We start from the raw sequence: 15,573 nt of genomic DNA, 5'->3' as shown, positions 1-15,573 counted from the left end.
TATATATATATATATATATTGCATTGCTGCAGTTAAAATTAAACATCGATGCCCCCCAAATCCGTGTCTCCCATCCAGAACTCCCTCCTGAGTGTCACTCTCCTCCATCCTGCTGCCTTCTGGACATCCTCGCTTGGCTGCCCCACAGCACCTGATTTGAGTGCATCCCAAACTGAGCTCATCGTCTTCCATTATAGCAGTGCTTCCTCAAGCTGGACTTGCTTACATCTCCAGCCTGATCTCTTAAACCTTCCCCCAGATTTTTATGTTTCAGTCTTGTTAAATTTCTTTGTTTTCCTAAACTCAGTATGTCTTTCCTAACCTCTTAGCTTTTACACACACTATTCTTTCTGTCTCTGACCCTGCCATTCCTTCTTTACCCACCTAATTTCTACTTGTTCTTTACCTACCTAATTTCTACTTGTTCTCTAGATCAATTTATCTGGTCAGGCACTGTGTGCCTTACTTCTCTCCCCGCTGGATTATATGCCCTTCTTGTGTACTTGCTTAGTATCTGAGCTTCCCCTTTTGAAGCTCTTATCATGTTAGTTATTTGGCGAGGACCTCCAGTTGTCTCTATGCTCCTAAGGGCAGGAGGTCTGTTGTCTCTGGCCCTGACCTAAGTGTCTAGACATACTAGTTGCTCATTAAATGAATGAGATATACTCAATTTGAGTTTATTTGATCCAATAATATTATAAGTTATAGTTTGTTAATTTTTAAAATTAGAAATAATTTTTAATCAGTTGGGGAATATACAGTTAACAATATAAGAAAACAACTAGCTTAATTGTTTTTCCTAGCTTAAAATTGATTATTAAGGATAATAGGAAAAATCCGATGCTACTTAAGTAATTTATGTCCCAGAATAAGATTTCCATGGAGGGTTAGAAGTGCGGTATTGTGGTTAGAGATAACAGCTCTCCTATAAAATGAGGTGAGGGAGTGAGGGGGGCATAGGAGAGGTTGAGAGGAATGGCTGTCTGGGCAATGGTGTTCTAATCTCAAAACCTTTTTGCAACCCATCTTATGGATCCTAGAACTCGTAAAACACTAATGTATCTTCAGTGATTCTGATTCATTAGAAGTGAGTAGGGGACCAGGAATCTCCATGTTCTACAAGCTGCCAGGTGATTTAAATCCACATAGTCTACCAGCCAAACTTTGAGCAAACGGTTTTAGAAGATCCCCTAAATGTACTGTAATCTGCATTTTAAAGATGTTCCTTTGGAATCATCGTTTTCTTTTGCTTATTGTTTCCTTACTCAATTTTTATCTTCAGCAGCATCTGGGCACCCAGCATGTTTTGGATAAATGCATGAGTGAATGAATGAATGACTCACGTCTCTATATTTCTTTAACAGCCAATTACAGTTTTTAGTCAGGAAGCATGAGAATGCAAGTCAGAGTATGTACTTTTTTTCACATTCATTTTTCCCCAAGTAATGTTGAGTTTTTTCTTCACCAAACATTTATGGAACATGTTTTATTGGGGAGGTCCCATGCTGGGTGTGTGGGATACCGAGGGCACTCTTTCCTCACAATGAGCTCCCAGTCCATTGGGGGAGGCTAACATGCCCAATAGCAATTCCAGTACAGTATCTTTGCTGCATTAATAAAGGATGTTCAAAATGCTATGGGCACCTGGAGAAAGGGATGAAGAGCTCCTCCTCCTGCAGAATGAACTGAGAATTCTATTTAGCTCTTAGTGTAAGAAAGGCTAAATTGAATAGGATTATAGTATACTTCTGCAGATGACTTGCAATTGATTAAAAAAAAGCCATGATTTTTTTTTTAATAAGAGCTATGGTTTGTTGAGTAACTAGTGTATGTCCAATACTTAACATATATTATTTCAATTAATCTGTACAGAAACCCTTTGAAGTGGATGTTATTAACCCCATGTATAATGGGATTATAGGTGGGGAAGCAGGGTTAGCTAGGAAAGCAAAGCAAACAGTTCAGGAACCCAACAGGCACTACATGAAAATACAGAAACTTAACCTGGATTTGTCTGACTCCAGAGCCTTAGCCTTTTCCACTGTGCCATGTATTTTCCCTAACACTGTCATTAATTGTTATAATAAATAACGCAAATTTGTTTAATGTTTTAAAGGGCAGAGCTATTTGATCTATGAAAACCTGTAGATTTTCATGATTTTAGCAATGCAGGTCAGTTATTCTGCTATTAAGGTGATGGTTGGTATCTTTATTTATCATTTAAAATCCCTTTACTTTGGATTTCTAGTAAGTCCAGTTCCATTGAGAATTGGTGACAAAAGCAGAGAAAGTGAAAGGATGGATTAAAATAAGATTTGCAGTATTATTTAAAAGTACAGCAGTGTGTTTTAGGCTATCACTATTACTTGAAAGTACACTGATGCATTTACGCTTAAACAAGTTTTTTAAATGAGTCCACACACTTAAATAGAGTTTATGGTATCTTAGAATAATTGGAGCAACTGCCAGGCTCCTTGTCTATATCAAGAATTTCTGTCCTAGAAGACACTTTTTCTGTACAGGAATTACAGTTACTTCCATCTGGTGCTAGACACATTTTTTAGCATTAAACTAGAGGATCATTTCGAGGAGCGATGTTTTATTCAATTAAGCCTAGGAAACACACTAAAAGGTACATTCTCCATTACTTCCTGGAGGCTAATTAGGATGTAAGTCTGAGATCTGAACACTACTTGTAGCTTCTGCTTAGATGTCTGCTTCAAGCCTTACCTAATTTTTCCATAGGAACCTGGGGTTTTTAACTATAAGCATATCAAAGTGGTTGACATGGAGAGGTATTTAGATTTCTTCCCATTAAGATGAAAAAAGCAGATAGAAGCTGACTGGCAGTATAGAGGCCATTTTAGTTAGGAGCCCTCTGCAGTCTTTATCTTGTTACCCTTCTGGGTTGCTGTGGAGGTTAAGGTCTCCAGCCTTTGTGAAAAGGGCTCTTTGGAATTGTAAATATGATCTCAAACAGGAGAGAGGTATGAAAGCAAATTAACTGTAGATGTTTTTTCCTGAACTGGCCATCTAGTTGCCAAATAATCTGAAATCAGAGCCCAGATCAGGAACTGCAGCTTCTAATAAGTTACTCTATGACAATTTATACTTTTTTTCCTTTTGTGTGTGTGTATGTTTGTTTTGTTTTAAATGTATAGGAAGCTAGGTGAAATTGCTTACTATAATCAACAAGTTCTTATGGTATAGGCTAAAGATTAAACATCAGAGGGGATAGCTAGATTAATCATTGGAATCTACAGGCAATCCAAAAAAACCTCAATTCAGGTGATCACTGTAGCAATTTTGCTCCCAATAAGTTTTTCTCAAAAATGTTAATCAGAAAAGCAGAGATGACTGAGATGAATGCTGCTGGATCTCTCTATTACCAGTAAGTCAAGAATTGGAAGGCAACATGGATCTGAGTAAATAGCCCAACATAGATTGGCTGGCAGGGATTAATGAGGGAGACATTCCAGAAAAGGGGTTAGAAAAGAACAGACTCAGAGAAAGAATAAACATGAAAACGACTTAGTCACAGTTGTGCTGGTTTGTGACTGCAGGGAAGATTAAAATGGTAGGCTTTCTTAAGAAGGTGCGTGTATTCTAGTTTTCTTGTGTTTTGTTTATTTTTAAACAAATTTTAACCTTTTAATTTCTTGTTCCTTGCCTTTTTTGGAAAAGCATTATAGGAAATGTTTTAGGAGTAAGGAGGCATAATTTAAGAAGCATAACTGAGACAGGCAATAAAAATTGTTTTATACTTTGTTTTGCCTGGACTCCTGGGAGACCAATATTAATATCTTGCTAGTTTCCAAGAAACAAACAGGAGAATGAAAGGGCCAGAATTCTATCTTTGAAAGTATGGAGAATGAGGGTGGATATGATTGAAGCAAACAAACTATGAAGGATGTGAATAGAGTGTCCGTGTTACATCTCAGAGTGCCTGAACTGGCGAGCCCCAGGGTATGGTGAGTTGGGAATTATGCTAAATACACAAACTCTGTAAATTGATAAATACTCTTTGACCTCACAGGGTGAGTAACTGTGAGAAGTACTAGGACATATAACTTTACAGTCTGGATATTACATTTTTGGGAACCTCTTACTCCATGAGATTATACAGGTAAAAATATGGATTATTTCAGGAGATATTTAGATAAATTCATGAAAGATGGTTTTGTACGAAAATAAGAGGGGGTAAGAGATCTTTGGTCATTGACAACAAATCTAATAACGGTAGCTATTATTTGTTATCAGGCACTATGCTAAATAGGCACTTTTTTACATTATTTAATGTCATGCTTTAATACCATGAGATATTTGTTGGCCACATTTTACAAATGAGGGAACTGAAGCTTAGAGAAGTGAAGTAACTTGTCTGAGTTTACACAGCCAGTAAGTGTAAATGGCATTAGGCCAAGGCATTCTGAGCCTATGTCCTTAACTCTTCAATGTGTATCACTTTTCTAAGTATGGAGAGATATATACTTTTCTTCTATAGACTATATCTTAGAACTCTAAAATCAATAAGAAAAGACAGCTAATAGAAAATGGACAGAATAGAAAATCCTGATAGTTAAGTAAGATGTGAAAAGATACACAATCTCACTAGTGAATAATGAAATAACATTAAAACCACAGTGAAGACCATTTCATGTCCACCAAAATGGTAAAAATTAAAAGCCTGACGGTTCTGAATGCTGGTGAGAATATGAAGTAACCAGAACTCTTGTTTACTGCTTGTGAGATGTAAACTGGCACATCTACTTCTGGTAATGGTTGGGCATTACACTGCTGAATTCTTGTCCAAGTTAGGGCCCACCAACAAATCAATATTTTAATCACATTTAGATAATGTAATTGGTGACGGAGTAGAGGGGGAAGCATCTGATTAAAATAATTCTGAGTAAAAAACTGGAAAAGATAATACATATTTAAAGACCTTGGACTTGAACAATGTTAGCAATATTTTTTTTCACATGGTAGAATTTGGGAATTATGGTATCTATTTTTATAAGTTCACTCAAGAAATAGAATTGTGATGTGGAGCTGTTGGAGAATAACTTATGTTGTATCTTACCTGAATCTTAAGTGTTACATGCTTTATCTAGCTTGTTTTCTCCTTTTCTGTTGTAATACTGGTGTATGTCCCTCAATCTTGGTATATTTTGGTGTTAGCTAAAATTATCAGTTGCTAACAAAGGCAGATCACTAGCATGTAGGAGATTTTTTAAATGGGGCCTCTGAAATTCAAATTTGATTCAGTAAGTATCCCAAAATGAAATTCTCTGCACTAAATTTGCCAAACATACACCTTCTCTAGGATTTTACCTCTTTGATGAATGTAGAAATACCTGAGCATTGATGTGATGATTTCTCCTCACACATTCTTTTTCATAATCTAATATCCTATCCTGAACACTTAAGGCCAAATGGGAAATGATATATCTGTGTTTTCCAAAGAAATTTTAAAATCACTTCAGCCATCGAGTTTGCATGCTGATTTATGCTGTGATTTTTGCAGGGAAGACTAGGAGAGCTGGAGTTGCAGTTAAAACATGGAAAAGAAGAACCTGAGGAGGTGCAGTACAAAAAGAGCACAGCCTGGCTCTGGTAAGGGTTTGTGTTCAGCTGCCCGTTATTTGTCATGGGAAGTGAGCTATGAGGGGAAAGGTAACTACTTTAAAGGCTTTAAGATTAGCAGGTTTAACTTCTATATGAGCCTGAAGGGGAAATGACAGAAGAGCTGATAGATGTATTCCCTAGACAGAAGATGGAGAGCTTTATTTATAAATTATACATACACACATGCACACGCACACGCACACACACACACATTCTAAAACAATGTGGAAACAGTTTGCTTTTTCCCTTTTCCACCTGTAACTGATTATTTTATATGCTTTTGAATGAAAAATTCTGTTTTTCCCACTCTGTTCATTGCTTTCCTACCTCACATGTAGTCAAGGATTACTTCTCCCCTCTTCTCCTGCCCTCTTCCCCAAGACATAATTATTAGGAGCAACTTTACCACGTCATGGCTTTAATTTCTTTGGCAGACATTTCCTCGGGAATTCCCACTATATTATCTAGAAATATATTAGTACTGGTTCATAAAAGCAACTTAAATTGTTACATGGGTTGAGAAGAATACCCTTTCATATTTGTGTTTCACCAGCCTAAATGTAAGTAAAGTGCCCAAATAGCTTTGCCTACAACCACAGGTTGCTTTAATCTGAAAATCTGTCCAACGGTTATTTAATTATAGGTTTTCATTTATTGACAATTAGCTCATGTAGAAAAGCAGAAACTGTGTGTGTGTGTTTGATTAATTGTATTCTAAGCCATATTTTCTAGATTTGTAAAAAAAACGGCAATGAAGTTTAAACATTATGATATTGGATTTAGGATTAGAGAGTTTTGCATCCTATTTGCTTATACCTTTTGCATTTATTTTTAATTTAATCATCTGAAAGTGATAATTGGTGAAGTAGTATATTTGCTAAGTTCTTTAAAATATATAGAAAGACCTATCGATACATATTGCTGGTGAAACTCATGAGCTGTGTATATATGGGTATAAAGGAGACAGGTCCCTAGAAGTTTCTTAAGAATGATATAGGCTGGGTGTGGTGGTTTACGCCTGTAGTCCCAGCATTTTGGAAGGCCAAGGCAGGTGGATCATTTGAACCCAGGAATTCAAGGCCAACTTGGGCAACATGGCAAAACCCTGTCTTTATTAAAAAAAAAAAAAAAAAAAAAAAAAAGAAAGATTTAGTTAAACCTGCAGTGACTAATAAGCTACCTTGAAGTGAGCTCTTCATCATCCTCACTTAATTGGAACACAATCCCAAATCTAAGTAAAGTCGTCACTTGATTTATTATTTCAAAAATATTTATTGAGTGTCTGTCATGTGCCAGGCACTGTTCTAAGCACAGAGGAACAGTAGTGAATAAAGCCCCTTCTTTGTCCTTCCAAAGCTTATACTTGAGTAGATGGAAACCTATAATAAGCAAATAAACAAATGGAATATGATAGAAGTTGATTCGTGGAGGAAAAACAAAGTATGATAAAGGGAATAGAGAGTGAATGAGGCTTGAGGGAGGTTGGGGGGTGGCATTACCATTTTCTGTAGGGTGTTCAGAGTCTTTTTAATAATGTGGCATTTGAATGAGACCTGAAAGAAGTGGTGGAGTGAGCCAAGCTATATGCGGAAGAGCATTCTAGGAAGAGGAAACAGTGAATTCATCATAGGCCCTGGGAGTGTACCTGGCAAAGCCTGTGTGGCATGGAGAGAGCAAGGATGGAAGTAGTAGATGTAAGAGTAGAGAAGTTCAGGAGATTGCAAGGTGGAGAGTCTTTGTCAGCACAAAGAGGACTTTGTGAGTGAGATGGAGAAACATTGGCAGATCTTAATCATAGAATTTGACTCATGGTTTAAAAGGACCACTCTAGCTGTTACGTTGAAAATACACCCTGCGGGACATGGTTAGGAGTCTGTTGCAATAAATTAGGCAAGAGATAATAGTGTTTTAGACTACGATGTTATTGTGGAAAAGTAAATTGATTTTGAATCATTTTAAGCAGATACCATATGATATAAATGCTAATACTTGAAATAAAGGATGGGAAAGAAAGGGATCAATCAAAGATACCCCAAGATTTTAACTCTAAACAAAAGTATGGCATTTCCATTTAAGACAAGGAAGACTAGAGAAAAGCAAGTCTGCGTAGAGTAGGAATCAGATTTTGGACTTAGGCCTGAGATGCCTCATTAGCCTCCAATTAGAGATAGCAAGCAGGTTGTTGACTAGTCTGTAGTTCCAGGGAGAGCTCAGGGCTAGAGAGGTGAATTTAGAAAACATCAGCATATTGATGGCATTTAAAATCATGATGCTGGGTAAGGTCACTTAGGGAGTGAATACAGAAAGAGAAGATTTCAAAAGATTGAGCCCTGGTTCTATATTTAAAGGTGGGGAAGATGAAGAGGGAACCAATAAAGCAGATGGAAAATTAGTTATCAGTGATGTAGAAAAAGAAACAAAAGAGAGTAAAATCTTAAAAGCCAAGGAAAGAAGGCGTTCTAAGACAGGAACAACCAACTGTGTCAAATGCTGCTGTTAGGCTGCAGAAGATAGGGACCAAGAATTGAGCATTAGATTCAGTCTCTTGAAAATAATTGGTGATCATGACGGGAGATGTTTTGGTAAGAGTTATTGAGACAAAAGCCAGGATCTAGAGAGAGTGGAAGGAGATAACTAGGGTCATCAAGTATAGATAATCTTTTATAGGAGTTTTGATGTATAACAGACTAAGAAATGGGGCAATAGCTGGTGGGCTTGTTCTTCTTTCTTCTTTTAGAGGGTGGATACTACAGTAGGTTCACATGCTAAGGGAAATAATACAAGTAGAGATGGAAAAATGTGTGATGCAGCAGAGAGGAGGGAGTAGAGAAGTAGCTTTAGTGCACAAGTGGAAGGTTTGACCTTAAATGTAAGTATACAGAGGTCATCATTTGTAAATATCCCACATTGACCAGTGAAATACTACGTTGAATGGACTATATTCCATTTAGGAACACAGAAACGAGACAGTACATTTTAGAGAAATTTACAGTCAAATGCTTTTGAAAAATAAAAGATTGAGATCTATAGGAGGTATTGCACCTGTCTGAAAAACTTGCCTCTTAAGAGTGACTCAGAGTGCTGAATAGCTAAGATTTTATTATATATCAAATGTAAGTATTTATGAATGTCAATATAATTTATATTTAAATGCAATAACTTTAATAGTATTTATGAAACCTTTAATTTATAAAATTCAATGTTTATATTGAAAACAATCCTTTTAAAAAAGTAAATTTGACAACAAGTGGTTATTTTTTACTTTATCTTGAAAATTCTATGTTGAATTAAAAAATTAGGTTCTGTAAATATTTGAATTGTACATACCTTCTTTCTAACCCACAAGCATAATTATTTTCTTTTGGCTTTCCTGTGACTATATAACCAAAGTTTGAAATTGCATTTTCTATAAACACATAGCAACCATTTCATATATACAATTTGGAAATTGTAAATTGATGTTTTGGTGAGCTCTCAGGTAAAAAAGAGAGGCTGTCTTAGTCCATTTGGGCTTCAAAATGCCACCACATTGGGGATTAGGATTTCAACATGTGAATTTGGTGGGGTATGCAAACATTCAGTTCATTGTAGAGACTAATATAATGGACCCTTGTATACGCACCACTCCATCTGAGATAATACTGTTACAGTGCTGTCGTATATCCCCTCTCAGTTACACATTCACCTCCTCCTTGCCTCAACTCAGCGACCTCATGAACAGGAAAATGAAGCTGTCTTTGAAACAGAGCCCTTATTACAGTTCTTTCACCTTACACTGAAATTCTAATATAGTTTTAAGATCTGGAGCCATTGCTGGATGTTCTTATTAATTGATGAAAAAGAGAAAGGAATGATTTCTTGTTCTACCATAAACTCTTATTTATTTTCCATCTTTATTGCAGGGTTAGAGACATACTGACTGATGAGATCACCAAGGCAGCTGCAAAGTAAGATCCATTTAGTCTTTTATCAAACATTTTTTATAAATACTTTTTCCTGGCAGGTACATGGTACATACATTTTCTCCTTTTAGGGCATGTCAAAGGATTTTAAAGTACTCTTCAATTATTGTTCAAAAAAATTAATCTTTACCCTTTCTTATAGTAGGTGAATTCTTACTACATGTCTTTTTGTGAAAATACAGAGGGATTGGTACTAACATATAACTTTTACATCAGGAGTCACTGAAGTTGAGCCCCTGCTATATATACCTAACAGATGACATGTGCTTTGGCGTAGACTTAAAGGATTGTAATTTAGTTCAAGGGGATAAAAAAAAAAAATCCTTGCTAATATGAGTTATGTTGGTAGTACTTCCTTTTGTTCCATTGGTGTTATTGGTTCAGCATATCTAAAACTTGAATTTTAAATACTAAAACTAATGCCAAGGCCCATTAAAAAAGCAGTTTTAGTCATATGCTTATGGTGTCTTAACAAAATTACTTGATTGTCACTGCCTTGATGATTTTTATTTATCTTAAGCCAGCTCTCACTAAAAAATACCCAGAACTTGCTTGAACAATCTCTTCAGGTTCCTTTGTTAACTAATAAGTTGACTAGTTGTTCCTGGCAGTAAGTTACATGCCAGTTACACTCCTCCCTTCCACCATCTCCTTTAACTGCTGCCATTTCTGTTTGACTCCTTTCTTTTTCGCCTTCAGCTAACATAGATATACCTTTGACCTGGAGAATTTCATGTGTATTGAAAGTCCATATCATCTAGAAATTTTTAATTGTAGTATAGTTTATCCTTTTCATGTCATAAAACCTTCTGTAGCTAAATAGATTTTGCCTTAAAACAAAAAATGATCTACCTTAGAGTTAGCTTTCTATCAGTAATTTCTTAAACAGACACTTAACTGTGAAGTCTGATCTCAGCAGATTATCACTAATCAGTCTCATGTCTTCTGGATAAAGATAAATAGAAGTGATAATCCTCCCCGACTCAGTCCTATGGAAGGCACTGGGAAATACCTGTTGATAAAATGAAAACTGAAATACAGAGAGCTTAGATAGAGACTCATTTATGTCTTTTTTTCCCCGTTTGGTGAATTGCAGACACAGTGGGAGAGGGCACAGTTGCATATCAGAGGGGGAGGGGATGCTGGGATGAGAATGCAGGCTGTCTTTGACCTTTACCTGTCATAGTTTGTTCTCTTAGGTAGTCTACGTATATCCTATTAAAAGCAGTGCTTTGACCTTTGCAGCAAAAAGCTTGAATGCAGAAGAAACTACTAACTTTCTCCTAAAGCACATTATAATTTCTCCTGTCTAGTAGCTATTGCAATTTTCCATTCTAAAATTGTATTCTAGGGTGATTGTGATGTTCAGATTCATAAAGCATCACTTCTTGACTAGTACCTAAAGAAAGTGTGTTCACATGAGTAAAAATGATTCATATTCTCATGGCATTGCCTTCTCATCAAAACTTACAAAGTATCTTATAGACCTTATTTTAATAAAGCAATCTTGACAATACTAGGAATGGCAGCAAGTGAATAAGAGATATTTCAGGTCTGGAGGCTGAGAGATTAGTGATAGAGCCGGGGGAAAAATCATTCTGTCACCCTGTCATCTTCTTCCCACTGGCTTCCTCCAACCCTGTGAGGTCTTCACCACTGCCCATTGCCAGCTTAGCTTCCCTATCCTTAGCTGCGGCTGCCACAGGCTGATTTGGGTCAGGATAGGGCTTGTTTTGTTCAGAGCTAGAAGTTAAATGCAAAAAGTAAAATACCAATCATGGGAAGATCCTGGTTTGTTCATTTAATAACATTTTTAAAGCTTCAGGGATGGGGTAAGGGAGAATCAGAACATGTATAAAACCTGATGATTGATGTAAATTTATTTCCATTATTATTTATTAAACAGATTTAAACCTGAAGATAAAAATCCCTAAAGTATTGAGTCACTTTACTAATATGTAATGTAATACTTTGTCTATAAGAAAACATCAGTGTAACTCATCCTTCCTTGTGCTTTTTAATTAGATTAATAACATCATTTTGTTTTAAAGGACAATTTAATTAAAATGTCAGTGGTGTTGCCTAGATAAATACTGTATGGATGCTGACATGTTATTATGCAAATTAGTTGCTGCCATTTGACTGTTAGGGGATAGTTATTTGAGCAACAAGGTGATGAGTTTTTACTGAACCAGTTGTAGATTCCCACCTCGCCAGCTCCTCCTTGAATTCATTTCACTAAGTATGTATTGAGTACCTTCTATCCATAAGTCATTGTGGCAGGCATGAAGGGAATGCGAAAAGTTAGTCATGGTACCTTTGTGAAATGTGTAACTTGGCCTAGGGCTGCACTGTGTAGAGTGGACTAGGTTTTTAATTCAAAGATTATTGTCCAAATATCGGTTCATTCTGCAACCAAAGATCTTATTACTAGTGGTTTTAAATAAATTTTTCTCCATTACTTAAGAACAATACATGCTCAGGTATGTCAAGACTAGTGAAGGATTTGAAATAAAATAGTTTTTGGTACTGTTTTAAAACTGAGGCTAATTTCTCTTTCAGAATTTTGGGGTTAAAAATAACTTTTATGTTATGTTGTCTAATATATTTGTTTTATGACATTTGATACCCAGATTCTAATGACCTCATGTTTTCTGCAGGATAATAAAACTGGGACTCTAATTCTCAGATCACTCAGAATTTAAAACTATTTTTAAAATTCAGCTTTAGGGATTCATGACCATTTTGCAGTAGGAAAGGCCTCAGGATATTCTGTTACAAGGAAGAGATACTATTAGAAATAAAATATTTAATTTCGTTTTTATTAAATGATTTTATGGCTAGTGCACCTAGGAGTGACCAAATCCCACCTTGTTTCCTTGTGTTTTCTTATTAGCTATATGAGTGCTCAGTAATTCTCTTTGCAGTACTCTAGCAAAACCCAGTTTGGATCCATCTGCTTAGACCTCAAGGCTTCCTTCCCATTTTCTCCTCCAACCCTCCCCATTATAAATGTTGATGTCTTACTAACTTTTGACAGGCCTCATGGAGGAATAAATTGAGGTGGAGGGGAGTGAACAAAATGATCAAGACTTCAAGCCTTCACAGAGCTTACCCACTCTAAAGTGGGACTGAGAGGGGGAAGGAGGGATGAGTGAATAGGTAGATGGAAGGATTTGTTAATGGCAAGTCCTGAGTCCCATTCTTACCAAATGGAAGCAGAAATGCAAGAAAACATGTGTGCGCCAACAATTTAATACCCACTGACTCAGTGTTCAATTGAGACTATGGCTTGAGACTGGAGGTACTAGGCTCATTAAGGGAGCAGAGTTGAAAATCTTCCTTATCCCTCACATCTGTTGTAGTCCTGCCCTGAGGTAAGCAGGAAGTGGTTCTTGGATCATGCACTGAATTCAGATTCAAGTTTCAAGTCCAAATTTTAGGGAACATTGTCTGTATTTATGGGAAACCACATCATAGGACTGAGAACTGAACGATCTGATGGTATGGGTGCTCTTACTGCTGGAGTTCTGTTATAACAGAATTGGCAAACCTAGAGCATCTCATTGGTGTCCCATAGGGGACTTTATAGGATCAGCTAATTATGGAATAATATTAAATGTACATTTTCCAATGGTAAGTATATTAAAAGGTTCAGGTTTTATGTTAAATTCCGAAGTCAAACATAAGAGTTTATTGCTAATATTAGAAGGCTACCATTTAGATGATATAAAAAGGCAACTTTCAGACCAAATAGTCTAAAACAGCCCTTTTCCTTTGCATTTTATCTGGGGTCTCCAAATTATATTTCAAACTGACTTTCAGGTTGATAGCTTTGCCATATTAAGAGAAAGAAAGAGAGGATAATAATGAGTGAGAAAAGCTGCCGTGTGTCAAATTGTAAGGTGTGCAGTCTGAAGTGGTTTGCTAGAAGCCAATTCAACGTACCAGTGCTTCAGAAAAGCCAAAGACCATTCTATTCGGCTGGGCTTATTGACATAACTGTCTTAGTTATGTTTTTAGAACAAATCAATAATTTTAAATAGGCCAAAATGACACAGAAGAGAGCCTAGGAAATGTAATGTTAAATGATGAAATAAAATTTAGGAAGAAACAACTTACTAAGCTTGGATTTTAAGTTATAAAAGGCATAATGACCCATACTACATTGATAAGAGTTCAGAATCAGCTCTAGAGTCAGAAGGAAGGAAAGAAACTGTTGGCCTCAGGGAACAAACAGACCTGCATTTACAAGACTCTGTGAAGGAATGAATACAAGTTGCTTTTTGACTTCATCTACCCTCCTGCATTCGCTCTTTCTCTTCTCCTGGTTAATACCAAAGTTCTCTGTTGAATTTTTTTTCCTTTTGAACAGGGAGAGTCCGGTAGTGAAAGGCAATGCGCTGTTAGCTCTAAGCAGCCTTGCTGTCATCGTGTCTAGACATGAAGCCAGCCTCTCCTCAGACTCTGACGGGCTCCTGGAGGTTAGTTGGGGTAATTTAAACAATTGGGCTTTGGTTATGTCTTTTTAAGCCTGGCTTTAAGTAGCCTGGCCCTGGACTTACAAGGTTAGATTCTGTGATTATGGCACCAAGTTATGGTACTTGATGGGCCTTTATACTGTGAGCCTTAGTGTCTTCCTAACTTTGCTGCTTTTCTGTTTTCCTTTCTCCATCACAGTTAAGTGGTCATATCTATTTGAAGGTGCCAATGTTATGCCGTAGGGGTTATCTTTTTGTGATTACATCAGTGGTAACCAGTCTTACAAGGTTAACTAGGCTTACTGAAAGTGAACAATGCTGTCAAAATGATAAATAAGCAGTGTTTGAGTGAAAAAAATGTACTTTGCATTTTAATTGTAGATGTCAATGACAAAGTGCCTATTCATTTTTGCAAGGCAGTTATTTCTTAATTAAACATGTGGTGAGCTGGCCACTGTTCATTTCCAGTGTACTTTCTTGGATAATTCGTATCTGTCTAAATAAAAAGGCATGAATTTATTCTTGTTTTAAGTCTCATTATCTGGTTGCCATCATCATATAGAGATGACATAACTGAGTTGTTAAAAAATATTGGCTTTGGAATAGGAAAGTCCTATATTTAGATCCTATTACCTCCACTTACTACCTCTATGGCCTATTTGTAGCAGTTTCCTCTTTCAGAACCTATTTCCCCATCTGTAAAATGAAGGGATAACAAGACTCACCAGATAGGATTATTGGAAGGATTAAATGAATTAATATATGTGAAGCACAATAGCTCATAGATACTAAGCTCTCATTAATAATAACCATTCAAAACTATTCAGTCTCTCTCTGTCCTCAAGGAGTATCTTATGGGCTAACTGTATTCTATTTTTGTTGTGGGTTTTTTTGGTGGTACACTAAAAACAACCAACTCTGATGACTCATTTAAACAAAAAAGGAACAGGAAGTATATGGAATCTAGAAGCCCATGGAATTGAAGGCAAAGCTTAAAAACTGAGTTTTGGGAAAAACACGAACCAAGGCAAGTTGGGGAGTCCAGGCAACAGGTACTAACGAAACATCTAAGCAGACCACCTCCAGTGGGCGAGAACAACTTCAGTCATGTATTGTCCTTGTATCACTTACTTAAAATTCAGAGTCCCTTGGGTCCTAGGCCTACCCCTTGGATAGTGTAGGACAGCTAGCTTGATTGAGCATTTAACCTTCAAATAGTGGGGAAGACGGAACTCTGCAAAGGGTGCTACTGCCAGTAAACAGAGAATTGGTGCTGTGTGGCAAAAGCCATGGATATATATTACATGTAGGGAAGGGAATGAGGCCAAGGCATTATTGCATGAATGATATTAGTTAATTACCCTATGAAAATTTAATTTTAAACTTACAATCTTACTAATAAGAAAGATGGAAATTTTATAGAGAGGAAATGTTTCATGTCTTTCAGAGAGCCATGGAATATTTTAACAGAGGCAACATGCTGCATAGATCTACAACCTAAA

General features: G+C 36.6%; 1 protein-coding gene across 1 annotated transcript in view; it reads left to right on the top strand.

Moving 5' to 3' along the window:
* FOCAD (focadhesin) overlaps positions 1–15,573 on the top strand; it is a 318,600-nt gene that overhangs the window by 233,835 nt on the left and 69,192 nt on the right. Inside the window, 3 exon segments of the mRNA XM_017886722.1 lie at positions 5,528–5,616; positions 9,531–9,575; positions 13,966–14,074. Of these exon segments, the coding sequence (XP_017742211.1) occupies positions 5,528–5,616; positions 9,531–9,575; positions 13,966–14,074 (243 nt within the window).

This window comes from Rhinopithecus bieti, unplaced genomic scaffold, assembly GCF_001698545.2.
Source record: "Rhinopithecus bieti isolate Rb0 unplaced genomic scaffold, ASM169854v2 scaffold_15368, whole genome shotgun sequence".
Lineage (NCBI taxonomy): Eukaryota > Metazoa > Chordata > Mammalia > Primates > Cercopithecidae > Rhinopithecus > Rhinopithecus bieti.
The sequence above is the reverse complement of the archived record's forward strand: the minus strand, read 5'-3'. Positions and strand labels throughout refer to the sequence as shown.